The sequence below is a fragment of the Brugia malayi genome (genome assembly GCF_000002995.4).
Source record: "Brugia malayi strain FR3 genome assembly, contig: Bm_v4_Chr4_scaffold_001, whole genome shotgun sequence".
In the NCBI taxonomy this organism is placed as follows: Eukaryota; Metazoa; Nematoda; class Chromadorea; order Rhabditida; family Onchocercidae; genus Brugia; species Brugia malayi.
The window spans coordinates 5,586,214-5,605,291 of record NW_025062478.1 but is presented as its reverse complement, the minus strand read 5'-3'; the positions used below and the strand labels follow the sequence as shown (position 1 = coordinate 5,605,291).

The 19,078-nt window shown below is 34.3% G+C and overlaps 6 protein-coding genes across 8 annotated transcripts; 1 reads left to right on the top strand and 5 right to left on the bottom strand.

The window, feature by feature from the left end:
• Window positions 1-353: 353 nt before the first annotated feature.
• Bma-sec-23 (Uncharacterized protein) lies at window positions 354-5,695 on the bottom strand (the record flags this gene model as incomplete). Of its 2 annotated transcripts, XM_043081763.1 has the most annotated exons (17): window positions 354-443; window positions 710-769; window positions 977-1,132; window positions 1,214-1,388; window positions 1,536-1,660; window positions 1,846-1,977; window positions 2,198-2,356; window positions 2,652-2,828; window positions 3,114-3,229; window positions 3,487-3,613; window positions 3,851-4,000; window positions 4,108-4,242; window positions 4,320-4,553; window positions 4,618-4,821; window positions 5,077-5,221; window positions 5,310-5,404; window positions 5,558-5,695. In XM_043081763.1, 17 exons carry the CDS (start codon window positions 5,693-5,695, stop codon window positions 354-356), a joined length of 2,418 nt encoding a protein of 805 aa, XP_042937697.1. The 2 variants fall into 2 exon arrangements, with proteins under 2 accessions (XP_042937697.1, XP_001901955.2); XM_001901920.2 differs by lacking the exons at window positions 354-443; window positions 710-769; window positions 977-1,132; window positions 1,214-1,388; window positions 1,536-1,660 and having other exon boundaries at window positions 1,804-1,977; window positions 4,359-4,553.
• A 1,280-nt stretch (window positions 5,696-6,975) lies between these two features.
• Bm13473 (Uncharacterized protein) lies at window positions 6,976-7,185 on the bottom strand (the record flags this gene model as incomplete). The annotated part of the gene is made up of 1 exon (XM_043081762.1): window positions 6,976-7,185. The coding sequence occupies one exon, from the start codon at window positions 7,183-7,185 to the stop codon at window positions 6,976-6,978; it is 210 nt and encodes a 69-aa protein (XP_042937696.1).
• Window positions 7,186-7,436: 251 nt separating this feature from the next.
• Bma-rps-25 (Uncharacterized protein) lies at window positions 7,437-8,513 on the top strand (the record flags this gene model as incomplete). Its single annotated transcript, XM_001901922.2, has 3 exons — window positions 7,437-7,634; window positions 7,912-8,011; window positions 8,431-8,513. 3 exons carry the CDS (start codon window positions 7,437-7,439, stop codon window positions 8,511-8,513), a joined length of 381 nt encoding a protein of 126 aa, XP_001901957.1.
• Window positions 8,514-9,072: 559 nt separating this feature from the next.
• On the bottom strand, window positions 9,073-9,866 carry Bm487 (Uncharacterized protein; the record flags this gene model as incomplete). 2 transcript variants are annotated; one of them, XM_043081760.1, is made up of 4 exons in its annotated part: window positions 9,073-9,201; window positions 9,323-9,433; window positions 9,609-9,659; window positions 9,834-9,866. In XM_043081760.1, the coding sequence occupies 4 exons, from the start codon at window positions 9,864-9,866 to the stop codon at window positions 9,073-9,075; spliced, it is 324 nt and encodes a 107-aa protein (XP_042937694.1). The 2 variants fall into 2 exon arrangements, with proteins under 2 accessions (XP_042937694.1, XP_042937695.1); XM_043081761.1 differs by lacking the exon at window positions 9,073-9,201 and having other exon boundaries at window positions 9,224-9,433.
• A 774-nt stretch (window positions 9,867-10,640) lies between these two features.
• On the bottom strand, window positions 10,641-13,377 carry Bm4674 (Uncharacterized protein; the record flags this gene model as incomplete). Its single annotated transcript, XM_001901923.2, has 9 exons — window positions 10,641-10,990; window positions 11,162-11,297; window positions 11,453-11,589; window positions 11,666-11,882; window positions 12,091-12,223; window positions 12,417-12,504; window positions 12,656-12,797; window positions 12,909-13,010; window positions 13,354-13,377. 9 exons carry the CDS (start codon window positions 13,375-13,377, stop codon window positions 10,641-10,643), a joined length of 1,329 nt encoding a protein of 442 aa, XP_001901958.2.
• Window positions 13,378-14,211: 834 nt separating this feature from the next.
• On the bottom strand, window positions 14,212-18,269 carry Bma-trm-2A (Uncharacterized protein; the record flags this gene model as incomplete). Its single annotated transcript, XM_001901924.2, has 9 exons — window positions 14,212-14,400; window positions 14,667-14,820; window positions 14,955-15,142; window positions 15,309-15,568; window positions 16,087-16,342; window positions 16,696-16,911; window positions 17,180-17,374; window positions 17,623-17,791; window positions 17,917-18,269. 9 exons carry the CDS (start codon window positions 18,267-18,269, stop codon window positions 14,212-14,214), a joined length of 1,980 nt encoding a protein of 659 aa, XP_001901959.1.
• Between the last annotated feature and the right edge of the window lie 809 nt (window positions 18,270-19,078).

Genomic DNA, 19,078 nt, shown 5'->3' with positions numbered 1-19,078 from the left:
CAAACAAAGATTTGCAAACCCTAGCCAGATCTTACAACTACATCCTTGAAATGTTGATAATCTCATGACGAAAATGTCAATTTTACGACAGTGTATAGAAATGACGTAACTTCTATCCCTTCAAGCAGCTTGCTTTGTAATTTATCATATTTGAATTAGACAATTTTATGCTAAGATGACAGCTAAATAAGATTTACTCTGAAGATTTATATAACAATATACCGGAAAGAAACAGATAGCACGGAACAAAGATATGAAAACAGCAAAAAACGACTGAAAACTGACTTAATTACACAGTCATATCACAGTCGAAATCAGAGTTAGTAACAAATGAAATGTATATGCTAATATAACTAAGTGGATGAAGAGACAGCTAGTTTCTTGAGATGTTCCATAAATACTTGTAAAGAAACATCATCCGTAAAGACTGGTGCACCACCTTCCTGCAACAAAAATTTCACGTTTAAATTATTATTGAATGTAAATAGAAATTGACACGGAAAACCTTCTGCATTCTTAGCGACGCTAAAACATTTACACAGGTGGAAATCGTTAAATTTTACATCGCAAAACAGTGATCAAACATAAGATTAAGTTAAAAACCAAGCTAAACTAAATTAAAATAAAAAAATCCATGTGGGCTCGAATTAGCTGAACATGATACATAAAAAACCTAAGAACAAAAAAAATAAAAAAAATAGAACCTTACCGCGGCATACGGATTGTTGTGTGTCAAGGATGGATTAACTTTGGATAATAAAAACCGGGCCTGAAATAAGTTTGAAGTTAAATGTCGAAAGGGTACAGCAAAGTTTATAACGAGAAGCATTTTACTTTTCAATACCATACTAGAAGTTTCAAAAACATTTGGTAATCTTCTAGCTCTGCCTTTGTGTTCCGAACCAACTATTTTCCTTAACTAGCTTTAGTTAATATATACCATAGCTTCAGCACTCAACAGAGCAATGGAAAAAACCTGAGATCCTTCATATTCCGTGACAATATAACGTGGCATGGGGAATCTCTCTTGTAGAATTGTTGTTGCGTCAGCTATTGGAGCATCCAGTAGCTGCTTGAAAGCACTGTACTGTGGGTCTTCATGATAGTTCATTTTGCGCCACGCGGCAATTGTCTGGAAATATGAAAGTCTTTAAAAGTTTAAAATCAAAAAGTATATGCACCGATCACATAAGACTACAAAAAAAATCTTAACCTGGCCATGATAAATTAAAACATGAAAATAATCATCCATCAACAAAATTCGGTCCGGAAGAATGGATGATGTGTCGAGTAAAACTGGTTCCGGTGGGCCATTGAAAGAATAGGCAAATAGCACAGGTTGTATCATAGTAGTGCTTTCCAACACATTTTCGAACATCAAAATATGTCTGAAATCAACGAAGTTTATCTTCCAGATTTAGAATATCAAATCTTATAATAAATAAAAGTACTTGATGATCTTGACTAATTCCTAATGAACAGATGTAATTATTCATTGACTTCGCAGCATTATTTTGGACACAAGTGTAACTTACCGATAGTAAGATGTTTCATCTGGTGAATTATTAAACACTTGCAAAAATTGTGATCGTCGTAAATGGAACATAAATTGTGGAAAGAGAGCAAATTTCTCCGATAGACAGAAAGATGATGGGTCATCCTAGAAATATCATAGTAGGTAAATTTTAAACTGGTAACATAGAAGTTTACATTTTGTTGGATTAAGTTCTCACGAGTACTTAGACCTAACTGGAAGTTAAGTAATTTTAAATGCTAAAAACAAGACCTGGCCGCTTATAATACCTAGAAAAAATTAAATTCGGAAAAGAAAAAAAAAACACATACCTTGTGATATTCACCAAACTTCTGACATAAACGAATTAAACTTCTATCTAGCCATCGCAATGCATCTGGCGTGTCGTTTTCTGATGATGCGCGCCAAGAAGCTAATCGGGCCATTATCACTGCTCCCGCTTCCTAAAATAATATTTTGTAGAAATAAATTTTTGAGAGAAGTAGTTTGAAAGAAAAAGTACAGCAAACATGTTAAAATACTTATAGGCAATTGTGAAATAGATAAATTGCTATCACTGCATAACTAAATTTCCTGATACGTTTTACTAATAAAATGAATCGTTTACTTGCTTTTCCAGATTTCAGAATGAGTCCAAAGAAATTAAAATAATAAATCAATAACCTGATCAAAGCCATATGCGATGCTTGGTTGCTGGCTTCCCATATCAGCCCAATTCCGGCATGTAGTTGTAACACGAATACGTTTGCGCCCATCTGGATGCTGATACTGAGTCACAAATTGCACCATACCATGTGAACCTTGTGGTATTCCAGAACCATGCTATAATATATATATAAGAAATAGAAAATACTTAATATTAAGAAAATGCAATATACATTTTAAAAAAATTGGAAAAAGTAGATTTCCACATATTCCTAGATTATAAGAATAAGAAATAAAATAATTTTAAAACAACTCCAAACGACAACTGCTGCAGAGTTGTGACCAAGAGTTGTGATAACTCGCGCTATTTAACTACAGTTTCTCACTCACTGGTGCGGAATGGCCTTTAGTTAAGATAAATAAAAAAGAGATAAAAATCAGTTAAAAAATCCGAATAAAAACGCAGGGTAACCTGAGCAACAATTTCGAATAATGCAGCAATAGTTGTTCTCGGACTGATTGAACAAAATTTCCACTGACAAGTACCACCAATGCCCATTTCTGTATCCGACACTGAAGCATTCTTTACACTACCATTTGCACAGCAACCAAGAACACCTTCGATTTTCAGACCATTACCAACTTTTACCTGCATATGTCAGTATATGTTTTTTTGAACTTTTAAAAGCTTAAAAATTTGATCTTCTAGAAACATCCTACTATAGTAAAAATTAAATATACACCATAGTGAAAACTGATATATAAAGATATTAAAATGTAGTTCAAATAAAATGGAATATTTTATATCATACTGTAACCAAATAAATCAAAGTGAAACAAACTTCTCCAAGACTGAGGAAAATTTTGGATCAATATACATATATCAAAATAAACTAGAATAAGAATTAAAGGGAATCTCTAAGTAAATACCCACTTCCATAGTTGCATTAAAGCCCATTTTCAGGAATCCATTGCAATCTTTCTCGAAAACACGCTGGTACGTTTGTTTGAATAGCGAAGACTTGAAACTATCGCCCATAACTACATTCCCTATAAAAAATTATTATCATAAGAAAAAAAGGTTTGCAAACAACATATTGGGCATATCTCAGCACAGCTGGACTAAATGTTGTCAAAAATCCATTTGATATATTAGATCATCAGAACCGCTATTGAAAATTCCATAGCGAAAAGACCCAAAAATACGAAGAAATAAGTTTAAAATTCTTCCTTTTTAAAGAAAATCTTTAGTTATCCCTTAGTATTTTCGCATCTTTTTAATTAATATTAAAATATTTAATTTAAACCTGCAGTTGTGTTGAAACAAGCATGCATTTCATACAAGCCTGTTTGGTCAAGTGCGCATGAATAAATATCAATTACATGACCGTTTTTTACTGCACGTGCAGCTAAACCATCATAGAATTTTGTCGCCTGAAGAATGAGATGTTCAGTACCAGTTTTGAACTAACGCTTTGCTATTTAAATTATAATATTTCCTATTAGAATTTCTGTTATCAATATGTATTCCATATTTAATCTATATTATTCTACCTTACCTAATGTTTTGCTGAAAAAGTGTACTTCTCCCTCCTATTATTTAAATGGCCAAAAATATGTATATATCTTAGTCAAAAAATATTATACACATCTATATGCATACATTAATACCTTTTTCATGTATGGTGCATTGTCTTCTTTAATCGTGTGCCATGAACGAATTGGGTTTTTGAGTTCTTCACCCACTACAGCTCCTGGTCCATGTGTACAGGCACCACCAATGAACAACATAATCCGAGCTCCAGTATTAGGGAAACACACCTACGAACAAGAAATTGCTAAGTTTCAAAAAGTTCTAAAAATAAAAGCACTTAAGAAATCTAATGTGTAAATTTTCAAGTTTCCCTCAAACTTCAAAATTTGTTAACCTCAAGCAAAGTGACAGCAACAGCAAGTGCACTACCCGTTGCACGAAGAGGACGATGTCCTTGCGGAACTGGCCAACGATCAGGTACAGTTTGTTCAATAAGATCATTTATTGATACTTCGCAATCACTTATCGGCTGAAATGAATTATGATTAATGAATTACAAGACGGGAACTCTCCAAAGCTTTTATTATGCCTTTGTTATAAAACCACCTGAAGAAACTTATTAAATGGAAGCAGGCAGCTTGCAACCATTCCTTGCACAACGGAAGGACCACTACCGGGAACACTAGCAGGTCCCACTGAGTAACCAGGTCTTTGCTGCGATGCTGCACATGGTGTTCCTGAACCCACTTGTTGATGATGAGTTGCACCAACGTTGACTGGTCGACCAATGTTCATTGTTAGAACATCTCGAATTTGTTTTTGATTAATTTCTTTGCTACCCTGTAACTTCATTTCATGATCATAGATTGTTTACAGCAAACTTCTATAATGCCAATATATTTACCTTAAAGACATAAGCTCTTGAGATTCCTTGCACGTTGAGCTCATGTATTTCAATCATTCGTCCAAAAGTAATCAAACCAACAAGTGCATCGGCAGGAAGGAGGGAAAGTGCCGTCTGGATGGATTCTTTTAGTGCTTTCAATTCCTCTGCTGATACGCAGGTGTCTACAACGAAGACAAATATCGGTGGTAGAGTTGTAGCCTTCTGCAACGGATTTATTGAAGAACGGTCTTATACAATAAGTACAGGAGCTGATGAAAGTTCTTTGAAAGTCCTAACTGCCAAGAAAATTCTCTACATCATTCTTGATTTTATTAAGGGACAACTAAAGACTGAGACTGAAAGTTCCTCGACAAAAAAATAAATTAAAGAAGGTCAGATATTGAAGTAGTGAACCACAAATACTTAAAAATCGGTACAAGAAACAGGAATTCTTTGCATTCGGTCAGTCATACCTACTTTCAAGGTGTATTCGATGGTCGTAAATTGTGGATACAATTCTGGCGGACGATTATCTTCTGCAATCATACTGTAATGTGGAGGAAACGGATTGCGCTGATTGCAAAACGGGCAAATCCACGTTTTATTACGAAAATCGACAGTACTGAAACGAATTTTTGTTCGTACGAGCTAACCGCTGAAACCATTTCAATTAAAAAGATGCAAAAAGGGTAATTCAAAAAGTCACTAGCCATAGAGCATTCAATACTGCTTTGCAGGATGTTTTCTGGCATAAAACAGGATCATATTCAAGTGGTGGCTGGTGAGGCTGGTCAGACGGACGCTCCTGAAAGTTACCGTAAAATTTCGCGTAAGGTAATTTGTCGGTGATCCAAAAAAAAATTAAATGATTTGCTTAAAGCTTATCTAAGGTAAATACTAGAATATAATTTCAAAATTTTCCATTTCATTCTGATAAAAGTGGCAGGACTGATTTTACTTTGAGAGGAGTGAAAAAAGCAGTAACAGGCACAACAAGTCTTTGTGCATCGATTCGTGAATGTGGCCATAAATTCCACGTCATCTGGATGCCATCAATATTAACTTGATTTGCCAGATATTCTTCCCAAACTGCCATTTCTTCCTCCTCTAAACTGTACTGTTAGTATGATTTCAATATAAAACAGAAAATATGTCACATCTAATGCGTACTGAAAGATGAAATTTAGAAGAAAAAAACTAATGGATTTATAAAGACCGCCAGAAGGATTTCCAGTTCAGGCACAACGAAAGGACAACGAAAAGAGAAGGAAGGTTTCAAAAGACAGACAATGTCAAGCATCAAATCGTTCTATGCGGTTTAAATCATATGACCGCTAACTGGTTAATAAATAACATCATCACATAATACATCACATGATGCACTAGACTTGAGATATGAAAACTAGTACAGTCAACACTGCAACGGAGGAAAGCACAAATTGTAAAATTGAAATTTCATAAGTAGAAAAAATAACAAAAACTGGTGAAGTCATACATCCTTATCAAGATCAAGATAAAACTGAATAGCATTAATCACTGGTTCCAAGAAGATTTAAATTGTAAAGGACGATTTATCAATAACCATATACATACAAATCTGTTCCCTTAATTAAGTTCACTTGTTCTAAACGATAGTTCTGAAGGATAATTCTGACTAGTTATTAATAATATTGCATGTATATTCTTTTCCCGAAATCTTTACAGCAATAACAAGATGAAAAACCACACCTGAAACACGATAATGCCCACGTGTACAATCCGGGATCTGGGAAACGCGATATGCAACTGGCGGATTTTTGGTCCAGTTTTTATTTAAATTTATTTAAATAAATGCTTAATTCGATGATAAGTGAATCAGTTAACAAGACATCTTTAATTCCTGCATGCTACATTTAGCAAATATATCAATTAACTGCCAATTACAAAATAGTATCACAGACAAAATTTGACTAGATGAAGGGAGAAAAAATCACGTATAAAGCACTTGCAACGCGTCCAAGGATGGTAGTGATAATAATAGAACTGGCAATGACAATAATATCCTTAAAATTTAAGTATAGTTCAACAAAAAATACATAAATTGAACAAGGAAACCAGAGATATTTGATGGAAAGAATCAACACTTTTTTTTATTTCCTAATTCTTTCCCCAATAAATACGATGAGGTGTCAAAGGATATTTATGCATGAGAAGCATACGACATAATAAATAAATGTCTGAAATAACTGCCATAAAGGTTACCGCCATAAAGGTTACTATTTTTTGATTTATGTGCAACTAAGACATTATTACCTATCAATGTATGCCATGAACTGTGTTTCCACACAAGAAACGCCATACTTACCTGAAGACTGCTATTTCCCCCATTTCCTACCATCACAACACTTTCATTTTACTAAAACAACGACTCCGAGTCTCCTTACTGTCTATGAGGGTTGCACATGTTTCATAACGGAGATAACTTTCATAACGGGCCACAACTGTGACATACAGTAGGTGCGTGCCTGGGAGTGTAAATTTGGTGGGTGTGGGTGGTGGTACTGGTGTGGGTGCTGAGATACATGGTGTTGATAAGGTAGCCATCATTCTTATTAGCTGTGTGTTTGCAGAAGGTTTGTTTATTGATTAGGTTAGTTCACAGCTTGGTTGGGTTTAACGGAGATCTGATATGAACGGTAGCGAGATACAAATTCTTTTTTTTTTTTGCAATTTTTATGTATCAGAAGGTAAGTGAATAACTGGAATGGAAGAACTGATAGCAAGTAATATAAAGTGAGTACCATTTTATTCTTGAAAATTACTTTTCTACTCTTTCATCCCAGGATTTTTATACTATCATGCCTCCAAAAACATCAGCGAAAGCTGGGAAAGGTGGAAAAGGTGATGCGAAAACTGTGGCGAAAGCACCTAAAAAGAAGGAAGGTGGAGGAGGCGGTAAAGCTAAGAAAAAGAAGTGGTCCAAAGGAAAGGTTCGGGATAAGTTGAACAATATGGTCCTCTTTGACAAAGCAACTTATGAAAAGCTATATAAAGAAGTATGTGTTTAAAGCTGTTTTGTCATACTTTAACTTTACTTTCTTTTCTTTTCTTTCGTAAAAATTTTTCTTAAAAAAAATCTTAAAAAGCCTACATGATGTCGCTATATAAAGGATGTTATGGCTGGATGATGTAAAGCATAATGAAGTCTGCGGAGTGCCAAATAAGGATTTCTGCCATGTAACGCAATTACATTTTTTGAATAAATACCAAAGTTCTAGTGATATTTCTCTCTTCAAAAACTTAATAGATTTGTTTAGGATGTTCTTATTGCAGGTTATTACATACAAGCTTATCACACCATCGGTAGTTTCGGAAAGATTAAAGGTTCGAGCTTCTTTAGCTAAGCAAGGACTTCGAGAGCTTCTTGCAAAAGGTTTGTATTATGTGGTTGGAAAGTAACTGTGGGCATTAAGAAGCTTGATGAAAAATCATGTAACTTTTAAGTAAGTAACTGAAACAGAAATTTGCTTTGAATGGACTTTTTATATTTGTAATATCGGATTAGTATATAATAGAGCGGTTTTCTCGATCAGCAGTCTTTTAGTAAAAAACTTCTGTTGAATTTGTTACTGCTGTCTGACATATGGCTTTTTGCAAAATTGTTTTTGGATGGTTCTGAATTTTTGAATATGCTATTGGGATAATTTTTTTTTCGTTAATAATTGATTCTTTTGTTCGATTAAAAACATTTTACGGTGTCAGATCTGATAACCGCATTTCAGTGATAGTTAGACAAAGGATGTCTTAATTTTTCACTTGTACAGATTCGTATAAGTTTTTGTATTCTTGTAGGAATGATCAAGTGTGTGGTACATCATGGCGGTCAGCTTGTCTACACAAGATGCACGAAGGCAGATGATACTATTGTTGAATAATTTTGCTTTGTTATTTTTTATTTTACCATAAAATTTCTTAGTTTGTACGACAGCGACATTTATGAACGCCATGGAGCAGATCTGATGGTTGCGCATAAAGACATAAATATATGTTATCCTAAGTTGTTTTATGCATTTGTTGTGTCAATTTAGTCATATTTACTTGCAGTGTTAAGTAGCCAGATTAATTACAAGACCTTGCCACTGGCTCTCATTTGATACAGCTAGAAAAATGAAACTTTAAAAGTCGCTTATTCATTAAACGGCTGTTATGAGGCGGTAGGTTGTCTACTAATATAGTAAGGTGTCGAGGATGATCTTCCCGCTAATTCTATGAGAGGAGAGAAAAAACAGCAAAGTGCTATCTTTTGGCTTGTCCTATTTATCCTTTTTGACAAAGTGTTGACGTGTTTCCTGTTGCAAATTTGTAATTTAAGTCATGGTTCTGTTGAAGGAATGTTTCATTTATTTAGTTCATTAGAAAAGTGATTAATACAGATTTTGATTTGATAATTGCGTGTGAACAAATATAGATTTAGCTGGACAACTGAATATGTTGTTAGGTCGACTCGAAGTTGAGCGACTTGACGATATATGCTTGCTTGGGCAAAACGGCATGTTGGAGTTGCCGTTTGCGGCGTCTTCTATTGGGCTGGTTGATTTTTTGACTCTCGGCTTCTAGTTGTTTCTGGAATATATAGGGCTTTCTATTAATGCAGTTTATAAGTTTGCAGTACAGGATTTTGTCGCGGTCTTCTACTAAACTGAATAGAAGGATAAAGGAAGTTGATAGTTAAGGTAAGACATGCTTTGTATTCGTCGTGGATAAATTTTTGGACTTTGTCCGCATTCAGGGTGAGAACCATTGCTTCGACCGGTATCGTGAGGTTCCAGTCAAACTTTTTGAAGGCTTTATTTCTCTTGAAAATTGGCGAAAATTAACCATTTATTAAATTATACTTTTTCCGACCAAGTTGAAAAGGATCAGAAAGAAGTATTAGTGACATCCATACTATAATATCCTTAAATTCTATCTCATTTATCTTTATCTTTGAATTCATTCAAGAAACATAATTTCATGGAAGTATACCTTACCCCAATCGCTTTAGTCTGTGCGAGTTGAAACTGCAGTATTGCAATGAGTACCTTAAAATTTTTTTCCTTACAGTTTAAAATTAGTCTTTGGGAATGTACAACGATAAACTGCAATTACAATGCAGCAAGAATGAAGTTAAGTAAACTTGTAGAACCGCATACTCTCAACGTTACAGTTAATTCTACTGGCAGTACTAATATAACAAGCATTTCTTCAATGCGAACCGAAATAAAAAAGATACGACCGGTTGATGACATGCCTGTGATCAAGACGCAGTGCTCTCACCTCTTTGATCTTTCTTATATATTAAGTTGTTCTATTACGAACTTTTAAGAAATGACATGGCTTCAGTGTTCATTTCAAATTTTAAATATTTCAGTCATTAAAACAGTTCTGTTTTATCTCTGCTTACATAGAGTTATCCGATATCTGCACCCCGAAGAAAAAGAAAATTGAGAAGTTAAGATTTTTGGAAAACGATTTTAAGATTGCTTCCGTTATTCTGTAAGGTGAATATGACAAATTTCTCTTTATTCTACCACATATTAACACTGAACAAAATTATCAAAAAGGAAAAAAAAAAAAACGAGATGAAAAACCTTCTTCATAAATCACCAAAAAAGTTCCTTATCCAATATCGCTTTATTGTTTATTCTACCTTTTTGTCGTATTTATTGATTCATGAATCTATAGCTCAGAAAAGTTAGGATAAACACTAAATTAAAAATACACAATTATAATGCTCGAAGCTGAGTGTCAAAACAATTTCAATTACACAATGGGACATGAACAATTAACGGAATAGGAGCATTACGGTAAACAGCATCAGATGCAGCTCTTTACCAGACAAAGGTATTTTAATATTTTGCGACAAAGAAAAATGAGTAATGCCTTTCTGAGTGTACTTATCACAAGAAGCTAATGCGTATAGAAGATGGTGTTCGTACCTAGAAAAATGTTAATATTCTGTAATCAGCTGCATCTCAGTAATACCTGTTATTATCAATGGCGAAAGTGCGATCCTTCAGACTTTACTTATTTTCACGACTGAGCGCAAGCTGTAAGTAAGCATTTATTTTGAACAAGAAAAATTTACAATTTTTTAGATCTAATGCAATGGATAAGCTGTTGAAATCCAGTAAGAAAACAAATGGAAAAGTAGCGCAAAAGAATCTTTTGAAAGATTGTCCGGTTACTTTTTTATAATTTTCATCAAAGAAAATTAATGACAGAAGAAATAACCTGTCGCCGGAACGCAACATTTCAAAGGCTGTGTTAATTTCTGTAAGATCATAATAGCCGGTGATAAATTCATCCAGTTTTATTTTACCTTTCTGATATTCATCAACTAATTTCGGGATATCGTCGACGCTTTTCCAACCTGTGATTTAACTATCATTTTAGATGAAAGCGAAGAATATTTTATTTCAAAATGATCCGCTAAATTTAAACAGTATTGCTTTTAAATTTGAATTCTTCCAGAAACGACAACAGTGGGTGGAAATCTCATTCATTTGTCATTTTTTTGTATCCTACGATAAAATTACTGAACCTCCAAAGGCTGATCCTTTCCAGGTACGACCAGTAACTAACTGGAACGGACGTGTTGATATTTCCTTCCCTGAAGCCGCAACACCAATGATACAAGATACACCCCAGCCTTTGTGTGCTGCTTCGAGTGCTTGACGCTGAAATGAAAAAAACACACAGAAAATACTGTATTCAATAATAAAAGACTTTTCGAAAAATATTGGAATAATCTACCTAGCAAAGAGTGTTGTTGCAAATATGACATAAAATACCCCAAGAAACTTGACACATTAAAAATACTGGTAGAAGAGACCATTGTTTCAACAAGTCCGATGCATTCAAAGGTATAATCGAAACCACCATCATATTTGTCCACAAGAAATGTTTGCAATGGCAGATTCTTTGGGATATCATTTGGATTAATGCACTCATCTGCGCCAAATTCAATAGCTCAAATATATATTTCAGATTAAAATTACCAAAAAATAAATCATCTATTGCCAAGACTAAACAACTGCATCGTTACCTTTCTCAAACTTCTTCGTATCTTTATCAATTCCCACGATCAACCTGGAACCAGCAATTCGAGCTCCCATAATAACGGCTAACCCAACGGTACCAAGCCCCCAAACTGCAACAGTAGAGCCCGGCTCAACTTTGCAATTGTTTACCACTGCTCCATAACCAGTTGAAACACCACAGCCAAGCAAACAAAGCTTGTCCAATGGTGCATTACAAGGTACCTTAAAATAAATCATATGAAATAGCTAGCTTAAATGTTTTAAAACAATTTAAAACAATCAACCGCTATAATCTTATCTTCGGAAATGGAATAATTCGATTAGGTAACAGTTTAAGCAAAATTCCTTGAAGTTCACGCTTTCAAAGTTCGCATAAGTTCGATTTCCTGTAATCCACTTATTTCGAAAGCAGTTTGAAAATGGAAAATACCTTTGCAACAGAATACTGTGACACGACAATATATTCACTAAAAGTACTGCAACCCATAAAGTGATATATTGCATTTCCATGTTGCGAAAAACGAGTCGTCTTATCTGGCATCAAACCCTGTCCCTGTGTTACCCTTAATAAGTTTAAAATAACTTGTACGATTTAAAATTAAAGCATAAAGATTGATGAAATTATTAGATTTACAGTTCCATGCAACAATAAGGAATAACAAGATACAAATAATCGATAGATTTCATTAGTTTGACACACTGCAAGACAACTTCAATACTTCTCTATTCTAGTAATTTCAGAAAAAAGGATCTTACCGAATACGTTGACACAAATTTGTTTTCGGATTAAGACAAAATTTACACTCCTTGCATTGTGCTGTGTATAATGGAATAACATGATCCCCTTAACTAAGAACGATTTTGAAAGTAAAGAGACAGTTACACAAAATAAAACAAAGTGACTCTAATTTGAAATAAAATGACTTCAGAAATTATCTGTACATTTTAGTTTTCTGTTGTCAAATGTGAACTTTCATCAGAACGTTAAAACGCACCAGGTTTCACACATGTCACGCCACTACCAACACTTTCCACTATGCCAGCACCTTCATGTCCAAGAATACAGGGGAATACTCCTTCCGGATCATCACCATCCAATGTGTAAGCATCCGTATGACATATCGCAGTATACAAAACCTAGACAAACCAACTACAATTCAATAAAATCATTAGTACGAAACTCAGAAAAAACATCTTTTGCACATTGCTCGAATCAAAATTCACCCTAAAGTAAGTTTTCGAATTTACCTTTATTCGTACTTCATATTCTCGCGGTGGGGCAACTTCAATTTCTTCAATTTTCAGTGGTTTTTTGGGTTCCCATGCAACCGCTGCTCTGCATTTTATAGTCTGCAAGATTTGTTCATATATGCAGCCTATTCAGCCAGAATTGATCAAGAAATGTTTTAAATCAAATTTGTTTTAAAAGTTATTTGAGAAAGCATGCTGCTACCCTTTCTCTTTTAATGCTGCAATTCGTGGTGAAATCCTATATACATTCCGTTAACGTGTACGAATCATAAAAAGCCTTTCAGTGTTATGACAACACCAAAGAAAACTCCATTACATCTCATATTCTCGCCAGCTGTTTCCACCGTAACACCAGAACAAAATGTCCTGGTCGACTTTATGTAAATATGTCTAAACCCAGCTATTTTCTAACCAACTCTTAATTTAAAATAAAATTACTAACAGTCACCTTGCAAATGGTAGCCATGATTGCTTCAATATCAGTCTCCTAAAAGAAAGGAAAGCAAAATTCAGGAAGCACATTTCAGAACACAATTCTTATCTTAAAATTTAGAACTCGAACTGACATATAGAGCAAATCTAATGAGATTCCTGATAAAATTGTTCTCAAAACATTTAAGCTTCCTAACTATTAAATTCGAATACTTAATTCGTCGCCATCCAGTAGCAAACTATTCTACACTCTTTTCAGTGCAGTAACGACCCCATTTTCACTTTCTACCAGATATTTCCACCGTCAAACATTCAAAACAATCCTGTCTTCTGTCATAGAAATCTTTTCTTCCAAAAACTGGATTTAAGCTTTCTATATCCATTTCCAAATAATTTCAGCTTTTTTTAAACACAAACTGTATACTGAACCAAATGAGCAATTTGAAAGTAAACAGAAAACTAGTTTCAGACAAAATACAGAAACTTTTTAAATATACATAACTTATATTGCTTAAACAATTTAAACATACCATATTTTTTCTAAAAAAACCGTTGTAGTGATTATTTTTAGCTTCATCATGGGTACGAAAATGTTCAACGTACAAAAAATATGCAATAAAACATGAAACTGAATGCCTCGAAATGCATCATCCCTTATCAGATAACAACCGTCAAAGAAAGGAAACTTTTAACAATAGCAATGAAAAATTTTCATAAGAATCGAATTAAAAGTGAAAAAAGAAATGAAACAGTTTCCAATACCAAAAAATCAATGACAGAATACAAGTTTCAGAAATTAATGAAAACTCGACATGGAATATAAAAAATATTAAGAAGCAATGAAGAGATTCATGGAACACCATCAAAGCTATCTCTCGAATTGTACAACCCATTCACAATGAGATGTTTGCGGAAACATGTCAACTGGTGTAATAGAAGTCAGCTTGAATGGTTCACCTGCGAATTTCTTGGATGTCGGCCGACAGAGATCAACCATGTTTTTCATAGCCAAAGACGGGTTGCACGAGACAAAGGCAATTTTTTTCAGCTGTGTAAGCTGAAATACCGAGAAGTGGAATCAACTACATATACCTTCAATATTTCTTTCAAATTCAGTTTCATCGTTCAGAATTTCGCAATTCCAGAAAATAAACATTAAGCTAGTTGATTTATACACGTCACCCTTCAAGTGACGGATAAACATCCAGTCATTTTTAAACAAAGATTAATGCTTTATGTTTAAAGATTAATGACACCTCAACTCCAAGGGAGAGAAATTCATTAAATTCGAAAGTATGAAAAATCAGAAGAAAAAATACTTACTGCCCGACATCCAATAACTACTTTTTCGTGAATACCAGCTCGTGGAGGATCTATTACACCTATTATATTTACTGTTTTCAAATCAATCCATGATGGTAATAGCCGTTCCAAACGAAAGAAAATATTTTCCGCTTTACCGACCACAAACTTGTAGCTAAAAATCCGACATCAGCACAATCAAGATCAGGATTATGTATATTCTTTTATCTATTCCGGCTTAAAAAAATTTCTTTCCCACTAGTTTATGAATCTCCATAAATTCGTAAAATTATTTTTTAGAAGGAATACCTGTCCGATGGTAAGTTATTATCAATTGCATTTATTGTTGCGTCTTCAACAGCTTCCGGGATAATTTCAATGCCTACTAAAAATTTACGACTAACGGTTTTTGCTAATTTCATTAAACTAATTCCGATCGTTCCAGTGCCACAGCAAATATCTAAGATCAAAGTTGCCTGCTGCTCAAAAGTGTCTACCTAAAAATATATTAGTAATTCAGATATAAAAGAAAAAATATATACAACAAATCACAATGCCAGAATAAAGATATCACTGCATAAGCACAGAGAGGATAAGAAGTTATTGAAATTGTTGAAGATTAAGATAACAGTTCCAATTCAAATTGTTCAAAAACTTCACTACCTTCTCAAGCTTTCTTATTTTCGTTTTTGGTCCGTCGATATTTTCGTATGCAAATTCTTCGAGATCTTTTTCAAAAACTGCAGTAACTATATCAGCATTGATTGCTTCCTGGGCAGCTGCATTATCCACATTACATAAACCGCACTTTTCAGCAATTGTTTTATACAGTATTGCGGCACAAGCAGAGTTTGTTTGGAAAAACGATGAAGGGGAAACTCGAAACCGGGCATCCAAAATTATCTCATAAATGTAAGGAGCACCTGTTAAAAATTAAAGAGTTTACAGCTCAACAAAATTTTTAAATCAGCTATGATTCAATCACAAATAAATTGTCTACTACTTTGTTGGAGATACCCAGGAAAAAATGATACTACTCTGATGATATATAATTTCAGGATTTCTAAAATTATATAAGATAAACATCACAGTATACATATTATATTGACCATTGAATTGCAAAAAAAAACTATAACAATCATGGCTAAAATTTTAATATCTAAAATTACACGGTTTGAAGTTACAAAATATTTACACAATAATAAATGGAATATCAAGTAGCATAAGTTCGGAAAAACGTAAACAGTAACAATGGATTACCGAAGAAAAACAAACCTAATTTTTCTAATTAAGATCGAGAATTCAGAAAAGACTGCATGACAATCTAATTACAATATTTTTGAAAACAAAGAAGTGCACTTAAAATTATGGAACCATGTAAGTTTTTGCAAAACTGTCCTAAAATTACAAAGCTAAAATAAAATCCGAAAAAAGAATATACCTGCAATGTGCTCATAGATAACCGGATCACTAGCATTCGCTAACCGCTGCCAATACAATGAAGTAATGCGGAAAAAACTATTTTCATCAGAGAGATTACCAAGCTGAAGAAATCGTTCTTCCACAAGTTTTTTCAAAGCATTTTCGCTCTCTTTGTCCTCCATAGGAAATATCGTTACAATCATCATTACATCAGAACCAAATTCACGAATGGAAAGCATTTTCCATACACCCTTCCTTTCAAACTCATTGAATGGCTGCAAAAATCCATTTGTGAAACTTATATCATGCTACCAACTAGTTCCCAACAAGTTAATAGACAAAACTAAAGAGTGCCCAACCTACATACTGCTTTTTTTCCAAATCCAATCAGTGATGAATAGTTTTGAGAAAAAAGACTGATGATTTAGTAATGGGAAAAATGAGGCTTATACCTGGGACATGTTTTGTAAATGATATCCTTTTGATCATAAGCCAAATGACAATGATCCCCGAGACAATTATACCTACAATTGAATGTTTTCAGACTACGGAAAAAAAGAAAAACTCAGCATTGAGCAATATGCTCTATGATTCTACAAGTCGTTTAAGGTAGCAGTGTAAAACTTACTGATTCACCACTTTCCAAAACCAATTTTTCGAACGCTCCCACAATTCGTTTCATATGGGCTGATATGTTGTCACATGTGTCCACAGGTACTACAAAATGTTCATTAGCCGCAAATCGGCCGCCAACAAAACCAACACAAATATGACCATCTATATTATGACCAATTGTAAATTCGCATTTATTTCGATATCCAGTAATACGAGGTGAAGGACGAATCTGAAAATATTAATGACAAATATACCACTACAGCTTTAAGCTGAACATCCTGTACCTTATTTCCAAAATCACACAAAAAATACAACCTATTTCAACATCCCTAATTGTTCAAGTTTGCTAATCTAGAAATTACAGTTATTCCACGAAAAAAATCCCAGGACGACTAAATTTGGTACACTCTGTCAATACCAGAAATGTTTAGAACACATAGACGTAAAAGGAAGATTCGGTAACAAGCACCTCAAAGGAAATTGGCAAGTGAACTCACAGATTCAATTAACGATTCAATGTCGATTCTGTTGGCACCATTTACATGAGCAACAATCATCTCTTTCAAAAAATTCATCGCAATTCGTTTAACATCTTTCATTTTAATTTCGAGTTGTTCACTGTATGGTATGTCAGCCAGTGGCGTTACACGTTCGCGTGCTGTACGCTTTATTTGGTCGTTGCTTAGCGGTTTCTATAAATTAAAAAGTATGGCTGGTCACACTCGGTTTTAGCTGCTGGCTAAACATGTTTGATATGACATGCTTTCAATACTTTTTCCTACTATTCTGTTTAGTCACATAATATGAACAAAAACATCTTGTGACTTGCAGGACTAGTTTTAGATTATCAAAAATAACCTTCTTTGGCTTTGATAAGCCATAAAAAAGGGAAACTTAACAGAAAGTCATGTTAAAAGCTTAAAGAACGATATTCACTTACAGCTTTTAGTTGTTCCGGTTGTGCTATTCTGGCTTGCAAAATTCGACCTTTCATTTTAAAACCATCAAAAATTTGCACTGCAGCAGCAGCTTCGTTCGGAGTTGGTAGTGAAAAAAACACTGTTATGCCCGTATGTCGAATGTTTTTCACAACGGACTTGTTCAATTGCCTGAAAAGAAAGAAATCAAAAATAACATAGTATTCCCGAACAATCTGCATGAAAGCAGAAATGAGACTTATAGAACTATGGCAAACTCACTATCTGAGTTAATTTGGCAAAAAGATTCCACATACTTCGAAAGGAGTTCCTTGACTTGTTTGTATTTCAAATAAGGTGGAATATTTCGTATTTGCACACGTGAACTTGGTTTTTGGCCAACTGCGCCAGCATTTGTAACGCATCTCTCAGCGTCTAATTCTTCTGTTTCCGGAAGTGCATCGCCGAGTGTACTATTTGCTGCAGATGGTACTTTCTCAAGACTTGTGAATCTCTCTGAAGCTGACTCCTCAACATTTGGTGTTTCTTTAGCTTTTGAAATGGATTGTTCTCGTAGTTCAGCTTCACTTACGGTAATCATATTAGGTGCTAATCCTTCATCCAACATATCTGAATTCACGTCACTGCACTCAAAAGTTCCATCGATCATTACAGACCTGAATTAAGAGGGTAAAAACATCGTAATTCATCCAACACTAGTTTCAACCAAGATACTAAACGTTCCTTTAAGTTAAACGAGTCGAGATCTTTTCAGACGATAAGCCTTCATTATAACCTTAAAATAAACGGTTCTTAACTGGAATCCTAGATAAATTACAGATCATATGGGAAATATGGTTGTTATAACACAAAAAGATCTTTCACAGTGGTACCAAAGAATTGAGAATTGAGATGAGCGGTGGCACTAGCAAAACTAAAAGGGTAAAACTGACACTTGTTAGGTGCATACAGTGAGATAAAGCTATAGAAATAAGAAATAATTACAGAAGTAATATTAAAGGTTGGCTAAATTGGCCCAGACAATTAGTGTGTAGAGGTATGGATGAGTAGAATGTGTGAAGAAAGATGAGAGGTTAGTTTATGAGAGACTAAGAAAAGAATGTGTCACTGCTGTGACAGAGAGATGAAGAAATGAGATACAGTAATTAAGCGATGATGTGAGGAAATGAAGGAGGGAGAAGCTAAGAAAGAATGGCAAACATGGAGAGACGTGCAGTAGATGACACGAAGCGTCGAACGTGAAGACGTCTTGTGGAATTCAAAATTTGAGATGTAGCTATATGAGTGAAGTTTTGGGGTTATGCGAATGTCGAGAATGGAATTGACGGTAATGAGAAAGTGGGTTGAAAGTGTGATGGAATGAATTAATGAGTCCTGAAATTCAAAATAGGGATGAATTGCATTCGAGTATTAAAGACGTGACTGAAACGCTAGATGGAAGGAAGCTTATGCGCATAA